At 42.0% G+C, this 20,735-nt stretch overlaps 1 protein-coding gene and 1 long non-coding RNA gene across 4 annotated transcripts in view; one reads left to right on the plus strand and one right to left on the minus strand.

The window, feature by feature from the left end:
* Window positions 1-20,735, plus strand: part of STAM (signal transducing adaptor molecule) — a 79,919-nt gene that overhangs the window by 48,243 nt on the left and 10,941 nt on the right. For all 3 annotated transcript variants that reach the window (XM_075922466.1, XM_075922467.1, XM_075922468.1), the window contains exons 10-13: window positions 5,370-5,457; window positions 10,894-10,948; window positions 11,576-11,729; window positions 19,826-20,001. In XM_075922466.1, the coding sequence (XP_075778581.1) occupies window positions 5,370-5,457; window positions 10,894-10,948; window positions 11,576-11,729; window positions 19,826-20,001 (473 nt within the window). The remainder of the gene's footprint in view (window positions 1-5,369; window positions 5,458-10,893; window positions 10,949-11,575; window positions 11,730-19,825; window positions 20,002-20,735) is intronic.
* On the minus strand, window positions 682-3,948 carry LOC142827353 (uncharacterized). Its single transcript, XR_012902060.1, has 5 exons — window positions 3,797-3,948; window positions 3,313-3,401; window positions 2,704-3,235; window positions 2,436-2,586; window positions 682-1,007 (listed from the first exon to the last, which is right to left on the minus strand). It is a non-coding gene; the product is annotated as an uncharacterized LOC142827353 (long non-coding RNA).

Raw genomic sequence — 20,735 nt, forward strand, 5'->3', positions numbered from 1 at the left:
TTATACCCGGCCGCTGCTGGGAGCATGCCCAGCAGGGTCGGAGGGGTGGGGCTTCCTCCCCAGCTGGGCCTGGGCTGTCCCCTGTTTGTCAGTGCGGGACCTGTCCACCCCGTCACACAGAGCATCATCCCTGCCACCCATTTACAGGTCGCTGTACCAAGAGGCGGAGGAGATTGCTTCAATTGATGAGGAATCATCAGCCTTCTCTCACACAGCAACTCACATCTCCTCCTCCTCTCCTGACGACAGCCTTATGCCCCCTCGACCCCAAGGGTGGGTTACGACTTCCATTCTTTTCAAGACCTCTTTAAAAGACTTTCTGACGTCCTTGAGGTCTCCCTGGTCAGCCTCCCTGAGACCCAATGCAAACTGACCAGCGTACTCCATGCCACACCAACCTCCAAACTTGCCTTGCCCATGGAGCCTGCCAAGATTGTATGGCAGATAGCCACAGTTCCACCGGTCTGCATGAGCTCTGATTGCAAATGTTATGTGGCGCCACAAGGTCTGGACTTCCTCTTTTCTCATTCTTCCCCCAACTCTGTCAACCAAAGGGGCAAACAGAGCGCAACACGTACTATCCCATATGACAAAGAGTGGAAGCGGTTAGATTTTATAGGAAGGAAGGCTTATTCGTCAGCCTCTCCAACTACATATATCAAATTATACAGCTATGTTGGCTAAATACACCCACCACATCAGCTATCACTTTTTACTGATCCCTTGTCAGAGGATAAAAACAACAGTTCTCTGCCAGTATAAATGAGGGAATGTTGATCTCCTCCATGGTCCTTCAAGTTGCCCCACAGCCTCATAGACCATTGCAACAGCTGTTGTGATGAGGAGGTTCTCCTGGCTTCACCTGTCAGGTTTTCCTCGGGAGGTACAGGCCACAAGACAGGATCTGTCCTTCCAGGGATCTAAGCTGTTCGCAGACTCAACCAGTGCGTCCTTCAATTCTCTCAAGGATTCCAGAACAATGCTGAAAGTCCTTGGGATCCATGTGCCTGCAGCAAAGTGCAAACAAAGCAGATACTTTAATTAGCAATACAAATCCTCTCCTTTCAGTCAGCCTCAGAGGCACTTTGACAACAGGAGGAGACAACATCAAAACTACCACGGACCAGCCAGCCATGTCTCAGCCATCTACCTCCAGGCAAACGTTTTGAAGGTCGAGAGTCCAGTACCACCCCTTCACCCTTCATACGGAACAACCCCAATCCTACCTACTTTTCTGCCAACATCTCCCACCCTTCTTCCACCAATGGTCAGCCATCACGACCAACGAGTGGGTGCTAAAAGTTGTAAGAGCGGGATACTGTGTTCCTTTTACCAATATTCCTTCCACTCACCTTCCCTCCCCGTCCTCCTTTAGGGACCCATCTCACGAACGTGTTCTACTCCATGAGATTGACCATCTTCTCCACCTTTATGCTATAGAACCAGTACCTCAGCATCACAGAAACAAAGGCTTCTACTCCCGCTATTTCCTCACAACAAAAAAAATCAGGAGGTTGAAGACCAATTCTCGATCTTAGGAAACTCAACCGCTGCATTCAGAGGGAGCAATTCAAGATGGTGACTTTTTAGCTACCATAATACCAGCCCTAAATGAAGGGGACTGACTATCGACACTCAACCTCCAGGATGCTTATTTTTCATGTATGCATGTATCCTGCGCATCACAAATACCTGAGGTTTACACTGGGCACAGCACATTTCCAATACACAGTGCTGACCTTTGGACTTTCCATGGCCCCAAGGGTCTTTTCAAAACTCATTGCGGTAGTGGTGGCTCACTTCTGCCAGTGAGGCGTATCTATATTCTTCTTGGAGTGATGTCCCCATGGGTGCGCCACTGTAGGTGTTGGGCTTGTCCTGGTACTGGGACAAGCCTGAGACCTACAGTGGCGCGCCCACGGGGACACACATCTCGAAGAACAGTCATTACTGCACCAAGGTGAGTAACTTCCTCTTCCCCTGCCTCGACGACTGCCTGATCAGAGCACCCAGCCACCAGGAAGCCCTCAAGGCAGTCTCTCAGGCTATGTCCTTGTTCCAGGCTCTGGGACTCTAAATCACCCTGGCCAAAGCAAGTTCCAACCAGCTCAGACCATAGAGTTTATAGGGGCCTATGTTGACAGCACCCAGGCAATGGCCTCTCTCCTATACCACTGTTTTCAAACAATCAAGCACCTCGTCGAAGTGCTGGAATCCAGCCCGCAAGTTCCTGTAGGAACTTGCCTACAGCTTCTAGACCATGTGGCAGCAGCAACAGCAGTGGTGTCACACACCAGACTGCATATGAGACTGATGCTGAAATGGCTCAGAATGGTGTATAGACCCTATTACACCAGTATCAGCAAGTTGATATCACTTCCACCCAGGATCAAGAGCTCACTCCAGTGGTCAAAAAAATGTGTGTGCTGGGATACCCTTCCACAGAAGTCCCCTGACGATCGCAGTCATGACAGACTCTTTCCTCCTAGGGTGGGAAGTGCATTCAGGCCCCCTCACAGTCCAAGGATGAGCGCTCCCTTCATGTCAATGTGTTGGAACATTGTACAATATGCCTGCCAGAACTTCCTGCAACAGATACAGGGCAACACAGTATAGAATTTTACGGACAATCAAGCCACAATGTACTACATAAATAGGCACGGGTGAGCCAGATCCTTCTACCTGTATAGAGAGGCGACATACCTATGGCAATGGTGTATAGACCACAAAGTCCACATACAAGCCTCTTGTCTACCGGGCAAGGACAATATTATGGCAGACACCCTCAGCAGGAAGTTCACTTCCAAACACGAATGGGAATTGGACGACGATGTACTCCACACGATTTTTTCACTCTGGGAATTCCCAAAGATTAACATGTTTGCAACCTCTGTGAACAAAAAGTGTCCACAGTACTGTTCTAGTGCAGTCATTGGACTATACTCTCTGGGGGACTCATTTACAATACTGTAGAACGCACCCCTCCTCTGTGCCTTCCCGCCAACCCCACTTCTTCACCAACTAGTCAACAAAATAAGAGCAGAGACAGGATCAGTAAACCTCATTGCTCCAGCTTGGCCCCTTCAGACATGCTATACTTATCTACTTCATATGTCCCTAAGGTCTCCATAGCAGCTTCCAATAGTCCCTCATCTCCTGACTCAGCAACAGGGTCTTGTCCGGCAACCATCTCCCCATATTCTTCGCCTCTGAGCTCGGCTTCTCACTGGCTCTCCTTAGTAGAAGCAACATTTACAGATCAGGTCAGACAGATCCTAATAAGTAGTCGTAGTCTGAACGAGAAAATCTTACCTCTACAAATGGTGAAGATTTTCTTCCTGGTCAAACTACAGATAGGCAGATCCATTCCTCTGGCCAATATACTAGAGTACCTCTTGCATCTAAAACACACAAACCTCTCCTTCAGTTCGTTAAAGGAACACCTCACAGTTATAACCGCATTCCACCAACCCATCGAAGACTAATCAGTTTTCACCCACCTCACGACTAAACGATTCCTAAAGAGTATCCAGAACACATTTCTGCCTGTTAAAACATCCATCCTAGCCTGGGACCTAAACGTTGTACTACGAGCCCTAACTCATACACCATTCAAGCCTATGGCCATGTATTCAGTGATGCACCTTTCAGTGAAACTTGCTACATTAGTCACTCTCACCTCAGCCAGAAGACTAAGTGAAATTGGGGTGCTGATGGCCGACCCACGCTTTACCATTTTTCATAAGGACAGGGTGGTCCTCCTATCACATCCAAAGTTCTTACCCAAAATACTTACCTCCTGGCATTGCAATGAACTGCTGGTGCTATCTGTCTTCTGCCCAAAGTCTCATGCCACCACTGAAGAAGCTAAATGGCATGTACTCGATGTGCACCGCACAATTGCCTTTTATCTAGAGAGGACAAAGACAATTCATAAAACTAACAGACTTTTCATCTCCATTGCTAAAAGGTCCTTGGGTGCATAAATGTCAAAAGAGACTTTCCAAGTGGATTTAGACTGCATACGTGTGGCTTATGCCAGTTTTAACCAGCAGCCTCTGCTGCAATTGCCATGGCAACCTCTGCAGCCTATCTTAGCAGCATTAACCTGATGGACATTTGCAGAGCCACAGCGTGGTCTTCTGCACACACTTTCGCCAGGTATTATGCCCTGGACTCTACCTGAAAAGGAGCACGGCGTTTGGATTCACAGTCTTCACCAAGGCCCAACGTGATTATTAACTGAAGCACCCTAACATGGGTACTGCTATATAGTCACTTCAAGTGGAGCACCCACAGGGACACGCCTCGAAGAAGAAGAGAAGGTTACTCACTTTGTGCAGTAACGGAGGTTCTCCACCACCTGCCCTTCCTTTCCTCTGCTTCAGAGGAGTAGTTTTTCTTCTGGGGCAGAGAAGGAACTGAAGGAATGATGGCCGCACATGCGTGGTAGCAGCACCATGCATGCCATTTGCCTCACATGTGCGGCACACTGGAGGGTACTGCTACTGTAAATCTCTGTCTAGCCACACAGCAGCACCGCAAGACCTAAGGTGGAGCACCATCTCGAAGAACCTCCGTTACTGCACAAAGTGAGTAACCTTCTCTCTTCCTACATGTTAATAAATACTTTATTTAGGTGCCTATAGACTACAAGTTATGCTTTCAAAGTATAGCCTTTTAAAATACATATTTAGTTGGAGTTATCTTTATGCATTTCTTTTAACATGCTTGTTTGTAGATACTTATATATCCACTAGGTGGTAGCATTGCTTATGTAATTAAGGTAGAATAAGAAGTAGAAGCTGCTTATAAATAAAATTCTGAGGAATGACTTCTATATAAGAGGAATATTCTACATTTCACATGTTGTTAAACCATTTTGTCATATTTGTGGCTTATCCTTTTTAAAATTCTTGTCTGGCTTTCTTTGAAAGCTACCTTTGCTTTGTGTGTGGTTGAAACTTTCAGATGGAAAATAAGTAATTCCAGGGAAATAAGAAATTCAGTAGAAACATTTTGAAATGACACTTTTTCAGGAAATTAAATGGAGCATTCTAGCTCTTTTTGCACTGTTAAGGTTTTTTTTTTTTTTTTTTTTTTTTTTTTTTGGTCTTTTTGGAGGGGATGTGTTGGGCCCTGTGATAATTACCATGACTAGGGATGAAAATCTTACATACAGGTTCATATTGTAGTTCATATCTGTTGAAACTAAATGTGGTGTTAATGCTGTAGACTCCTTATCATGGAGAATCAAAGTCAGTTTACACTGGGGATATAAAAGAATATTGCATTACAGTACTTTTATGGAATGCAGTATAAAACCCAGCTATTTTGTTCCCATATTAATTCTCTTCTTTTCATTATAGGATAAAATGGACCAACTGCTACAGATGTTACAAAGTGCGGATCCAGCTGATGATCAACCAGATCTCCCAGAGCGGCTTCATCTTGAAGGTAAGGCATGTTCTTTTTTGAATGATTGTTCGTGTGTGTGTGTGTGTGTGTGTGTGTGTGTGTGTGTGTGTGTGTGTGTGTGTGTGTGACCGAGAAAAGGTTTAACGTCCGTGACTTTACCGCTAGGACTGGGGTCCTGTCGCGGAGGGCAGCCAACAGGCTGACAGATGCCCCAGAGTTTATAGGAAGAGCTTATTACATCTCGGATTTCAGCTGCTAGGATACAGGATCCCTTCGCAGCGGGCAGTCTAGGGAAGACTGAGAGATGCCCCAACGGATCTGTCACCTGGGAGTGACATAATCCAAAACGCCCAAGCTCTTCCTATACTTGTCCCTTATGACCGGCTGAAGTTCTTTTAAATTGTGCTTGGTTCTGTTACAGCAACTGAAGGAGTCAGTTTAAAGCTTAAACAGTTACAGGTTTATTAAAAAGGCTTATAAAGCATATGGTTACAATGGCTATTGCTCTTCTTTCTTAACTGCTAGCAAATATAGATCTTAAAAATGGTTACAAAGAAAATAAAGATAGAAAATAGAAATAATGGTACCAAGTGACAGCTTAATCTTTAAAGAGCTCTAAGTCTATGTGTACACTTAAGACAAAGGACCACATCCAGGTACAATTTTTACCCCCTTCTGTGCCTCTTGAGCTTCCCCATGGAACCTCGGGAGGTCAAACACCTAACCCGACCAGCAGATAGATGGTAGATTGACACTCAGAGTAAATGTGCTGCTGGACCCATCTTTATGCCCATAGGGGCCCGTATCCTCTTTCTTATCTAAGATGCCAAATTGTACTGGTCTGTTTTTGTGGCGCCAGTTCTTACAAGCAAGTTTCAACTTAATTTACACTTGCAACAGAGAGAACTAAATTGTGAGTACTAGATTTTTTTTTTTTACTGGGCAAGAGATTACTTCCCCCGCGGACAGCTGTGTGTTTGTATCAATATGGGTTTCAGTCAAGGGAACTCCTCGGCAGCCTCTTGGTCAGCAATTGGCATATCTCTGTTTACAGCCATTCAGGGTCACTGAGCCCGCATATCCTGAGCCTCCTGCTCCAACGCTTACTGCTCTGGGTGCCCTGCATGCTCCAGGCAAACAAAGATGGATGTTACAGGGGGGTTCCTGTCTGGCTACACAAGGCCACCTGATATTCATGGCTGTTGATTGCCAAGACAGCACCCCTAAATTCTCAGATTCCATTTCTCTTGGCACCTGGACTCCTGGGTGCCATGGCACCCAGAGCAAACACTGCACTGAGTAACTTAACTATGGGCCCATATCTCTTCTTTGGAGGATTGAGGGTGGTGATATCCATTCAGTCAGCTTCTGAGATATCAATACATCAAGTTAAGGTGGCATACCCAGTACCACAATTTCCTCTCCAAATGCAGTGCACTTCCAGTTGAATGGCTTTTCCTCCTTTTCTTTCTCATCTTCCAACTATTCACTTTCCCCTTCTTGGGTAGCACAGAGGCAGTCAGATAAGGATTCTAGAAAGATTTCATGAGAGGTGGTTGGAAGAGACCCGGGACTCATAGGCTTGCAGCCCTGTTGATAGACTCCCCTTTTTTTACCCTTTTACCCTTTAGTGTTTCCAACTTGTGCAGCTTTAAATCCTGGAAAGGCAGGAGGAGGAAAATGAGGAGGAGCATCAGAAGAACACTTGCTCTCCCATGTGACTTTCCTCCCTAGATAAGGCAATGAACCATTCTACATCTGTTTCAGTGGATGATTTCCTGGTATTCCAGGACATCATTAGGCACATGACAGAGACTCAGGATTATATATGTGGTCAAGGGAAAACCACAAATGTGTTAGATCTTACACTCTTCCATGACAGGCTCCCTGTGCCGAAAAGTGCTGTTGAAGTCTGCAAAAACTTGTGGCATACAATAGTGTCTATCCCAGCCATAGTGCGAGCTCACAGGGATGTCATGTCCCTCCTAAGGGAACAAAATATTTGTACTCCCATCCAGTTCTGAATTGTCCTGTAGAGGTTGCTTTCCAAGAAGGTCAAAGAGGAACCTCCTTAAACCATGTTGAAAGACAAAAGCCTAAAGAAATTAGATTTTTGTGAGCACAAGGTATTCTTGTAAGCCATCTTCCAGATGCAGGTAACTAACCGTCGGGCCCTTCTTTTTAAGTTTTGCCACTTCTACTTAGAAGAGATCCAAACAGCAAATGAGAGCCTTCCATTTGAGGGCAATAATCTTTTATTCTATGTCTCATGAGGTTATCCAAGAGTGGCTCTTTTCTTTGGGCCTCTGTTCTAGCCCCATGAAGCAAACCAGCACATCAACAATCTTTCTTGAAGTTGTCTCTTTTTTTCTCTCTCTACCTGATAAAATTTTTTCAAGAATTCCTCTTTGTTCAGCTGGTGGTAAAAAAATTCTTTCTCTACACTTCTACCTATTAAGAGTGGTGAATGAGGTTCATGTAGATCACTTTCAAATTCAGTGTGTCTTCAATATGCTTTTCTTCTCATAAATGCCCTAGAGTCCAGAGTAGGGATGTAAGCGACTAGTCGACTCTCTGTTAATCAAATGCTTCTTTGATAGTCGACTACTGACTTGACTAGTCACTTTCCCCATCCTCCCTTGCTGTCTCTATCAGAGAGACGCAGGAAAGGGGGAGAGCAGGATCGGGTGCTGGGGGGAACCGGCTTAAAAGCCAGTTCCCTCCAGCAATGTCTCCATGGAGAGTAGGGGCAGGGTGCAGTTGGGAAGTGGCAGAGCTTGCAAGAGCAGAGCTTTCTACATTTCAAAAGCAGAAGTGCTGCAGGGAACCTGGGACAAGCTGGGGACTCAAACAGTACCCCGCTGGCCCTATTCTCCCTGCTTTTGAAATGTACAAGAACCCACCCTCAGCTCTTGAACATTTGAAAAGCAAAGTGAAAGCCACTGGTGGACTGTTTTGACTAATAATGGTAAATATAAGGAAAGTATTTTTAATGTAAAAGGGCAAGGGTTGCACTCAGAGGCTTGCTGTGTGGAAGGGGTCACCAATACACAATATTGAGAACCACTGCTTTATGCCCGTGATTCGGGGGGAGAACGGAAGGAGAATGAATAGGGCATGAGCCATAAAGGATGCTGGCCTGGTCTCAGTGGATGCTGCTAGCCAACTATGCAGTCTTGTGCATGTGGGGCTCATTTGTACCAAGAGTGGAATACATGCAGAAGAACCAGTTGCTGTAGGTAGCCATTCTTTTAAAAACTTGCCAAAATAACCTGGCGGTATTTATAAAATGTCAGAAACTAGAGACCTAGTAATTTTTTTTTATCACTGGCCTGCTGGGTTATCTTGCTTCTCATTTTCTTCATCTGTAACATGGTGATAATGATATTTGCCTCCTGTGTATAGTACTGTTGAGATCTAGTTGTGAAAATTACAATCTAGATTTGTTTGTTTTGCAACAGTCTACTAATATCTATTGAACATCTTCAGAATTGGCTTCTGGTTATGAATTCCAGGACAGTGGTGCTGTGAAAGAACAGAGAGAACTGCAAAAAGCTCTTGAGTTATTCAATTTCCTCCAAAATGTAAAGGGGAGAGGCTGATTTATGCTGAGTCTGTTGCTTCTCAGTTTGCAAAATCTAATTTAGAGAACCTAGGCCTCAACCTCTAATAAAAAAGGTGCATAACCAACATTTACTCTATCTTTTATGAATTAAAATATAGATTTTTGTTTATGATCTTAGAAATTTCTTTTGACATCTAAATGTTTGAGGTTACTATTTTTTAAAAAAGCACTTGCAACAATGATTACCAATGGCAGGTAAGTTTTCAGAATGGAGAGAGAGAACTAGTGGTGTCCCCCAAGGGTCTGTACTGGGACCAATTCTATTCAGCCTATTTATAAATGATCTGGAGAAAGGGGTAAACAGTGAGGTGGCAAAATTTGCAGATGCTACAAAACTGCTTAATATAGTTAAGACCAAAGCAGACTGTGAAGAGCTTCAAAAAAAAAAAAACCTCACAAAACCAAGTGATTGATCAACAAAATGGCAAATTAAATTTAATGTTGACAAATGTAAAGTAATGCATATTGGAAAAAATAATCCCAGCTTTACATACAATATGAAGAGGCCTAATTTAACTATAACTACTCAAAAGAGGGATATTGGAGTCATTTTGGATAGTTCTCTGAAAATATCCACTTAATGTGCAGTGGCAGTCAAAAAAGCAAACAATGTTAGGAAACATTAAAAAAGGGCTAAAGAATAAAACAGAGAACATCTTGTTGCCTCTATATGAAACCATGGTATGCCCACCTCTTGAGCACTGCATACAGAAGTGGTCACTTCTGTGGCTCAGTGGGAGTGCTGTCTGCTCTGTATCCTGGTGTCCCCCTGCACTGTGATGTGTGATTCCCACTGAGTCACCCAAATGTGTATTAACCTAGACACCTGGGCTCAGCCTGAGAAGATAACAGGATTCCCGGGGGGGGGGGGGGGGAGACAAAGGGAGAGAGGCGGAGACCAACAGGAAGCTTGGGCAGGGGGTGGGGGAAGGAGGGGAAAGGTTCACTGGCTGGCTGGCTGGCTGGGAAATGGGAGGGAGTGAGCCTGAATGGCGGGGGGGTGCGGGTCTAGGGGAGTGATGGACCACCCTAACCCAAAGGGATCTTAGGCATCCTGGCCCAGACTCCTGTAGCAATATCAAGTCTATGTTGTGCTGTATCCTTGAGAAGCAATAAACCCTCCATTCTACTGACTGGTGAAATCTGTTCTTGCTGTAGACGGGGTGCAGGATTTGTGGGGAACTCTGACTGCACCGTCACAGTTTTGTCTCAAAAAAGATATATTGGCATTGGAAAAGGTTCAGAAAAGGGCAAAGGTCTGGAATGGGTCCTATATGGAGAGAGATTAAAAAGACGAGGACTTTTCAGCTTAGAAAAGAGAAGACTTGGGGGGAATACAATAGAGGTCTATAAAGTCATGACTCGTGTAGAAAAAATGAATGAGGAAAAGTTATTTCTTGTTCCCATAACATAAGAACTAGGAGTCTCCAAATGAAATTAATAGGTGGAAAGTTTAAAACAAACAAAAGGAAGTTTTTCTTCACATAGCACACAGTCAACCCATGGAACTCTTTGCCAGAGGATTCTGTGAAAACCAGGAGATTAACAGGGTGCAAAGAAGAACTAGATAAATTCTTGGAGTTAGGTCCATCAATGACTGGTGTCCCTAGCCTCTGTTGTCAGAGGCTGGAAGTGGATGACAGGAGAGGGATCACTTGATTCCTGTTCTATTCACTTGCTCTGGGGCATCTGGCATTGGCCGCTGTTGGAAGACAGGATACTGGGCTAGATGGATCTTTGGTCTGACCCAGTATAGATGTTCTTATGTTCTTAAGATTACGTTCTGCTTTTCAGTACTAACTACTGAATTTTTTCATAATTCTGATTATATAAATGTAATTCTCTCCTAGCCATATGCCACCAAATGGGACCTCTCATTGATGAAAAGCTAGAAGATATTGACAGGTAAGAAAACATACACAAGCACGCACACATATGCTTATACTGATTTTTATGGCTCAGAAACTTTTGAAATAATAGCACAAGTATGAATTGTTTACATTATGGTGCTATCAATAATTTCAGTATAAAATGTACATGTAGAAAGCCCATGCTGTTTATCGTTCTGCTCCATCACTATGACTCCTACACACTATGGTAATATAAATTATAAATAATAGAATGGTCCATCATGGCAGGATGACTGAGCATATTTTCTCTCAAAGGTGTGATAGTAATATTAGTGAATTATTTATTTTGCTAATTTTAGAATGCTGAAATACTGTATCTCCTACTTAATACTCAGGAGTAATTAATTTAAATTATTTTTTTGCTTGTCTACTTGATAAAAAATTAATATTTCTCTGACTGCCAGTCACAATTACAATGCTTGATCAATATGTCTAGGCAACACTTCCCATACAGTAAGAGTAGTTTGCTATAGTACCTTATGTACAAATCCACTGTATTATATCCACTTGAGTATAAATGACTAAAATGTATATTAAGCCATATGATATAATAGATGATATATGAAAATATTTCTACAAAAGGTAACTTCAATTTGAATGAAAATATCATTCATTATTTCAGGAAACATTCAGAACTTTCAGAGCTCAATGTTAAGGTTATGGAGGCTCTTTCATTATATACCAAGTTGATGAATGAAGACCCAGTGTATTCCATGTATGCAAAACTACCGAACCAACAGTATTATATGCAACCTTCTGGTGTTTCTGGCTCTCAGGTAAATAGTTGATAGTTTTAAGATATTGAGTATATATTGAGCTAATTATGGATAAGTTGCCTTGTAAGGTATCAGTGATACACTATGGCTTATCATTGTACAAAGTTAGCCACTGTTTTGTGGTACACTCAGCTGTCAGAATTTGCAGCCTCTTCCTTATGTTCCTAATTACCTTTATACCAGTTAATCTTATTTTGTCTTTTTCGTGTGAGGAGGGTGTTTGTTTCCAAAACTAAACTGTGCTATGTTCCCAGAATTAGCATTAAAGCACATACTATTGTTTTATTAAAACAAAACATGGTTTATGGAAGAGAAAACACAACAATAAAGATATATTTAAACTTCTAATGTTCAGTTTCAGACTTTGAAAAGATTTTCTAGTACAGACTGGCTTAATTTTAGTACTGTTTTGTTTATTTTCATTTATAAAATGTACAAAAAAAGTTCTTGTCTTGTGCCTGTTGTGCCATGGTGGATGGATTTAAATCAAAGGGGTTTATATCGTTATTTAAATCATCCTGAAAGAATTATTGATTTTTTTTTTAAATCCAGTTTCTCACTGATACTACTGCACGCATTTATTAAACAGTGCTTCATATCTCATCACTAAAACATGCTAATTTACAATTCAGTACATCATTTATAACATCTAAGAGGTATACTTTATGTAACTTTTTAGATTATTTGATTTTTATTATCTCAGAAAATAGTACATAATACTCATTGTCTGTGTCAAGCTGAAGATGCAGCAGCAGTACATTAGGAATGTTAAGAACTAAATCACTCCCCCACACAATAGCACTTATATTTTATTAAACTAAATCTTAAATGTTACATAAATGTTTCACATTTGCAATGGCAGCTGTCTCCTGAGTTGCTGGCTGATGGTTGCCCAAAAAAACCCTTTATTTTTAATTTTCAATTTTTATTCGTTCTTAAGAGACAAGTTCTCAGAATATTTAAATGCATGGTGTTTTTAAAACTTCTACAGCTATCTCTCGTATTCACCACTGCCACTGTCATTTTGATTCATTGACTGAAACAGATATGAGTTTTCCTGCTTTTTAAATTTTCAGTTGATTTCCTAGCTTGGAGTGAATACAGGCAGTCCCCGGGTTACGTACAAGATAGGGACTGTAGGTTTGTTCTTAAGTTGAATCTGTATGTAAGTCGGAACTGGCGTCCAGATTCAGCCGCTGCTGAAACTGATCAGTTTCAACAGCGGCTGAATCTGGACGCCAGTTCTGACTTACATACAGATTCAACTTAAGAACCCCAGGCATCCCCAAGTCAGCTGCTGCTGAAACTGATCAGCAGCTGATTCCAGGAAGCCCGGGGCAGGGGCTTCCTGTAGTCAGCCACTGGTCAGTTTCAGCAGCGGCTGACTTGGGGACACCTGGGGCAGAGCCGCTGGGGTGCTGCTGGGTTGGTCCAGTGGCGCCCAGAGCGGCGCTACGGGACCAACCGGCAGCGCCCCAGCTGCTGTACCACAGGCGTCAGGAGCAAAGCCGCGGAGCACGGGGGCAGCGGGACAGCCCAGACGCACCGTGGCTATCCTGCTGCCCTCGGGCTCTGTGGCTTTGCTCTGCTTTGCTCCCCGTCCCCCTGGTCTGCAGACCAGGGGGACGGGTAGCAAAGCGGCGGAACACGCGGGCAGCCCAGACGCGTCTGGGCTGTCCGCTGCCCGCGTGTTGCGCCGCTTTGCTTCTTCTCCCTGGTCTGCTGGAGACCAGGGAGAGGGAGGGCCCCGTTCGTAACTGCGGATCCGACATAAGTCGGATCCGCATAACTCGGGGACTGCCTGTAATACCAAAAGATGAAAATATTCTCTGTCCCTGCAGAGGAAGCTACTGCTGTGAAAAGTTGCTTTAGCAGCTGAAGGAACTCTGTTTCAAGTGCCTGGCTAATGATTTCCACCAATTCAGGGGAGTAACTTTGTTAAAAACATAATCAGTAAACTTGTTCTGATTAAATAATTTTGCTCCAGCCCTGAAAATTATTATGAGTGGCCTAACTGATAAGTGATTTTGAGATGCCCATGCTATGGCAGCAACAGCATCTTTAAGTTAAGTTAAGAATCTATCTTTATATCTGGGGTTGAAAAGGTTCACAAAAATATGAGGTGGAGTTAGTGTTTGATCCCATTCACTCTTTTGGTTCCTGCAGTTCAATTTTCTGGTTAGCGTTTCTTTTATCAGTGTCTCTTGAGGTGCCTTCCAAACTTGGACAGAATCAGCAGTGTAGCAGCAATTTATTTCAAGTTTAAGGGAATGGATAATAGGCTCCACTCTCTTCAGTGAAACTGAAGCAAAATGGTTGTTATGGAAGTATTTTGCGACTTATAACATTTTTTTTAATCCTTGAGATGGTGTATTTTAGTGGCTTAAAGATGGTGTATTTTTGGCTAAAAGATGCAATACATGGACACTGAAGCCATATGTTGTTAAGGAGCATCTTTCTGCTTCTTCTTCTAAGTATCTTTTCATCTTTGCCATGTTTGCAGCATTGTCTGAGACAAAACTGTGCATGTGACAGTTGAGCTTTGTTCAAAATTTAGTACAGCTTTCACTGCCATTTCTTTTAAATATTCTGTTGTGTAGGCATTTCCCGACATGTGTATTGTTTCTAAAAGAAATGCAATCCCATTTTCTTTTGTCACACAGGCACATATTACTAGATCATTGTGTACATTGCTCCACCCCTCAAGGCTTAAACTGACACATTTCCCCTCAGTATTCCCTGCACACTGTTCAATTTCCTTCTCGTACACAGTATTTAGCAGTTTTCCACCAGTGTCTGCTCTGCTAGGTGAAGTGTAGCCTGGTTGTAAGGACTCAATCATGTCAGTAAAGGTGTGTGGTGGTAACAATGCAAAAGTAGAATTTGTGGCATAAATGAACTGAGCAATCTTTTCATCTAGGTGTCTTGTTGGTGTTTGCTGGTCTTTACTACAGACCCACCGATAGTGGTTGTTTTATTTGATGATTGAAATCTTTTGCATACTATTGATATTTTGTCTTTAATATGTTTAGTTGCAAGCTGAAAGCACAACAGATGACTCTGAAGTTGTTGCAGATACAGTCTAATTTGTCACACTTAAATGGGATCCTGAAACATTCTGAATAGATCCTGATTCTGAATAGTCACTCTTCTCACTTCTTGTCACACTATTATTCAGTTAATCATTTCTATTTTTTACTTAATTCACAAGCCATGATGATTAGCTAAGACATTTTTTTTCTAGTAACATCTAACAGCAAATAGCTTGGGAATTTATTTGTTAAATCACTTATTAAAAGGCAAAGCACGAATATTGAAGAATGATGCATTGCAAAGTGAAATATAAGTTACTAACCAATTGGTCTGCATTGTTCTTTAGATATATCCACATCTTCGTCTACATAATTTTCTCCCAATAAGCAGTTTTTCTTATGATGATTCATTCTTGTAACAAGGCCCTGCATCTCCTTCTTGTATTACTTACACTTGACACATTTTCCTTTTTTATCTTAGGAATGAATTTCTTCAAAATATTGCCAGGTGAAATCTGTCTTATGGCCAGGAGCCATGATAGTTTTCTGTGTCAAAAGTGTGGGGGAATATAGGAAGTTCTGTGTGTGCTGAATGATGTGTTCTTGTTTTATTTCCAGTCCATTCCACACTACTGTTCTTTTCTATGCTGCCTCCATCCTTTTCTATGTATTGTGTGTCTGTCATTAAGACAGTGTCTTGAATAACACCTGTGCTATGCTTGGCCGAGCTCTACCACCATATAAGCACAGAACAATAACAATCCTGTGGCTTTCTTTGTAGATGTGACTTTAGTCTGTTGAGAAGCAGAAATTGAAAGCCCAGAACTTTCAAGAAGCAAGAGCTGGTAGTAAGGCTGGGCAAACTAGAGCCATTAATTTGTATGTTTAGCTTGTTTGTGATAAGATTTAATTCTGTTATTTTTAAGCAAGAGGGAAGTTAAGTATTTTATTGATTTAAAAAAAAATCACATTTAAATAAAATCCATTTTTAATTTAAAAAACTTGATTTTTATCCACCTTGCTTTGTACCAGTTTGAAAATAAAAATGAACAAAAGTAAAGCCAGCAGTTCCTTCACATATTCAAGCCAAAAGGTATTCAATCACAGTAGACTTTAAGTTCAACCATATGTTCCTTCCACCACAAACAACTTCTTCCATTATCTTCCTTACCCAAAAAGCCTGTGCAAAAATTGCACTTATATTACAGACGTGCACAGGTAGCAGTATACGTAAAGTACGTAGGCATGCTTCTTGGCAGTAACATTTAAGTATGTACTCTCCCAGCATGACTATAAGGAGTCATGTAGATGGTGAGGTACGGCTTACATGAGTAAAGACACGCCCGAAAGGTGTCTGTATGCAAGTACATACTATAAATGCTCTCTACATACCCAAGCTGTGTTTCCTTCTCTACACCACCAAAAAGAGTATTGTGTGGTGTCTGGCTGCTGCAGCCTTTCCCTATTGTTGGAAAAGTCTATAGCAGCAAGGGAAGTCTCAAGCGAAGGGAGGCAGCTGGAAAAGACTTCAGCAGTTGATCCACGTTGTTCTTAAGATATACTGACATCTTCATCCACATCATTTTCTCCTAATAAGCAGATTTCCTTATAATATTTCATTCTTGCAACTAGGCCCTGTGTTGAAACAGAATCTGGACACCATGTAAGAAGCAAGCAGGAAGGTTTATTACACACAGCGCTGGTGGAGTGTCACTTTGCTTGTTAGGCATGGTGAATACTGCCCAACAATAGGTTACAATGGATTATATAAGATGCTGATGGGCAGATAAAGTGATGGGGGGAGGAAGGTGAAGATCCCAGATCCCCTGGATAGGTACTAACCATGAGGCAAAATGAGGGCAATAATCTAAAGGTTACATAATGTTTTCCACCCGTAGCTTACAGAATACAGTAATTCCTCATTTAACACTGTAGATTCATTTCTGAAAATGTTCGTGCTAAGCAAAAACGTTCTATGCGGGGTCGATTTTCCCATTTAAAAATAATGGAAAAAGTGGTGGTGTGTTTCAGGTAGTGGTGGCTAAGTCATTTTTTTGTTGGTGCTGGGTCGTCAGCATCAACATTAGATATCTAGCAACACAAGATAACTTGCAACACAAGTCGCCACGGTTTGTTAAAACACGAAGATAAACACGTGAGTGAGCGGAGGAGCGCTGTGACCACATATATTCATCCGCTCATGCATATTACCACTGTTTTCATATTACCGCGTGAAGTAGATTATTGTCTACTTGATTATTGTCATGTTATTTGGTGGACAGTCGTGTTATTCGAAAAACGTTCCCTAAAAAAATCATGCTATTGCGAAAACATGTTAAGCAGGCACCTGTTAAACGAGTAATTACTGTACCTTATATCTAGTTAAACAAGTACTTAAACAAAGCAGAACTCAATTGTCAATTATGTGTTAAGGGGCGATGTGTCTGCTAACGTCAGGAAGGTATATTTGCACGGATGTGATCCATTGGTGTTGCACCTGGGGGACTAAAGCAGAGGCAGTAAGGGTACATGACAATTGCGCATTTGTTCCTAGCACCATTGAATGTGTTATGTCCTGTCTCTCTCACCCATAGGGCCTTTCCCTGGGATGTAATAGTCTGGGTAGTTATCTTTATGATGGCCTTCCTCCGATGGGCTTAGCGGGCGGGAGGCGGTAACCTTCATGTACTGTGCCTTTGGCATAGGTGTTTGTGTGCCTGTTCCAGATTTGGAATTTAGAATAGGGGTTCTTAACAGAATATGATAGCCTGCCTCAGAAATTTTTACTCTACATCTCCTTCTTGTACTGGAAGCAGAGGGGAGCGTCCTGTTAGCACCCTGGTACCCGAGCCCAACCTTGCCATAATAAAAGATTCCGGCACCGGGAAAAGGCTAGGCGCTCCCAACTTCTGGAGTCCATCCTCATAGCAGTGAAAGGCTTTGGCAGCAGGAAGATGATATTCCCTGCTGTGTCCCTACACCAGAGCTTTTCACCGACAAATGAAACTACCCATTGCCATGTGAACACAGCCTGCTTTTTACTCTTGCCAGTAGCTATATGGACGCTACACATCACTTTTATATATCAACAGTTCATAACTTAATTTTTTTGGCTCAGATGCAGAGGGCTTCATTCATTCTCCTTACTTAAGTTGTATCATTTTTGTAGATCATACTTCCACTCAATTCATATGTATGGAGATTTCTGAAATCCTTATAAACATGCTAGCCATTGAATTCTTCTAAAACAGAATTACCACTTTATTTTCCAGTTTATCAAAATATCAGAGGTGTAAAGGCTTGCAAGCTGTACAATCTCTTTATTGCCTTTTGTGCATTTGGACACTTCTGAGGATCTTCCAAAATATCAGAAAGAAGGCTTTTTTTTTTTTTTTTTAAATGAAGCCTAAAAATGTGAGCCAGCTAATAAACCTCTGTATTTCCCACTCCTGTGTTTTTGGATAAGTATTACTGGCAAAATTAGTGTTTAGTTTTCTAATGATACCATCAATCTACCTGTAGTTTCTTGAGACACAATACCTTTTCTTTGCATAGTGTCATTAGAACAAAATAGTTAGAAATCTAGAGTCTCTGTACCTACACATAATCAAGTTCAGCACACACCCATACAATACGATTTAGCTGCCTTACAAACAGGCACACATCTAACCTCAGAAGAAATACAGGACATTTGGGTGGAGAAGAGCTATTGTGAAGGCCTAAAGATGCTAGGAAATGCTTTCCTTCATTTCTTGAATGAGTTCTTACATTCTTTCATTGTGTAGATTATGTCAATAGAGCTAGTGCCTTAGATTAATAGATTTTAAGATTTTTATAATCAGCTACCCTGATCATGTACATAACACAGACCATATAGCAGCTGTGGCCAATCCGAGGCGCTCGAGCCCCCTCTCTCCCACCCCCGCATGGCTAGAAAGCTGCCCCCGCATCCCCCAAAACAGCCCCCTCCTTCCGGCTCTCTGTGCTGACCTGGGCAGGGGAGCAGTCGGGCGCAGCCATGAAAGCTGCAGAAATAAAGATGGCAGCAGGAGCCTGCTGTGGCCAAAAAGCCTCAAAACGTGTTTAAATGCAGGTTCTTAAAGGGGCAGAGCCTTTTTTTAGAGCTTTTGTTTGTTTTTGTTTTGCTCGACCAAACGCGACTGGGGGCTCCCTTTGTGTGTGTGTGTGTGTGTGTGTGTGTGTGTGTGTGTGTGTGGTTGTTTGGTTGGGTGGTGTGTGGTGGGTTGTTTTTTTTTTGTTTTGTTTTTTTTTGTTTTTTTGTTTTGACAACTTTGCCCCAGCTCTTCACGCTGGATCCACTATTATCTTGGCTCAGAATGGGTTTGCCACCCCTGCCATATAATTTCACCCAGTTATCTCTGCAGTAAGCCCAATAACTTGTTTGAACTAAAACTGTTTCTTTAGAAACTCATCTAGCCATGATATAAGGACATCAGGAGTTGGAGAACCTAACACATGGAATTCTAGATGGAATTTTCCCTAGCAGACCACCTCCTGTCCCATTCATATTACTTCCCAATTATAGATTAAGCAATTTTTTTACATAAACGTGTTTGCTAAAAATAACATTTTCTTTGAATTTTCATTTAGCAATTGTATATAAAGGAAAGCCAGCGCCATTTGTTGGGTTACAATTAGGGAGCCTCTATTCTACACTGTCTGTTCTCTGTTAAACAGTTCAAATTTTTAACTTTTATTCAGAAGGGAAAAAACTGCAGACTTACTTTGAACTTTCACAAATATGTATTTTTAAATTTAATGACTGAAAGTCCTATTTGATATACAGTGTCTCGTAAACTACCAAAGTACTGGAGTCTCTTTCCTTTTGACAGAGAGTAGAGTTATGATACAATCATAATACTCTCCACTGTTACAACATTATGACACAGTGCAAATTGGTCAAGTTGCCTCTAAATCCACAACTTTTTGTTGGCAAAGACTTGAGAGGCTTTTCTTTAGATTCTGAACTTAGCAAGCAACTAAATAGTAACTATATGTTCTTGTATTTTATCTATGGCCTTATTTTGTTTTGTTTTTTTTCAGGTCTACCCAGGGCAAGCTCAAAGTAGTACCTATTTGGTGACAGGGAGTGCACAGTTGGGCCATATCCAAGGCTATAATCTTCCTCAAGAGCAACTTCCTTCTCTTAACCAAGGCACAGTTCCTCCATCTGCGAGCTCAGGACTGCCTGGTCAGCCAGCTCAGACATCTTATGCTAAGTAATTTTAATATTTACCTATTCTTTATACATTAAACATTTCATTCTTGTAAGTAGGACTGACTTTTAAGGGGAAAATTGTTTTTGGACAGACATAATTGTTTTGGATTTTAGCCATTATTGACTGAACTCTGCAGCACATTTACTTCCAGTGTCTATTTACTGATGTTTAGATAACAAAAGTATTTTTAGTAGTTGTCTGAACTTTGTACACAAAACATTCTCTGATTTGTGCAATAATGATGTGAAGAAACTATGGCCATTGTTGGGTTCCAAATAACCATGTTCACTAAATATATGCAACATTCAAGGCAGATTCAAGTATACATACTGTTGGTCTGACTGGTGTCTGGTACTGTCTAAAACACAAAGTATGGTGTGTTCCATTAGGGGTGATTGCTCCTCCTTTGCTGCCAGCACCTTACTGTGTTGACAGGTTCTGATCATGTTAGAAATGGGTTAAGTGGATTCTGCAGAGTCTCTGAAGTTTGTACATTTACCCTGATACAAGGGGATTGGAATTGGGTCTCTGTAGAGGAAGTATCTAGGGCAGGGCTACTCAACTTTGGAAGCCCCGGGAGGCACAATGCTACTCACAGCACATGCCAAGGGCTGTAACTTGAGTGTGGTTGCATATACAAGCAAATAGCTTTTTCACACTGACGGGCATGAATACAAAAATGAAGGCAAGACCACACAACATGCAGGCCCTATTTAAGTCAGTTGTTTTGATAT

The sequence above is a fragment of the Pelodiscus sinensis genome, chromosome 2 (genome assembly GCF_049634645.1).
Source record: "Pelodiscus sinensis isolate JC-2024 chromosome 2, ASM4963464v1, whole genome shotgun sequence".
Taxonomy (NCBI): Eukaryota; Metazoa; Chordata; order Testudines; family Trionychidae; genus Pelodiscus; species Pelodiscus sinensis.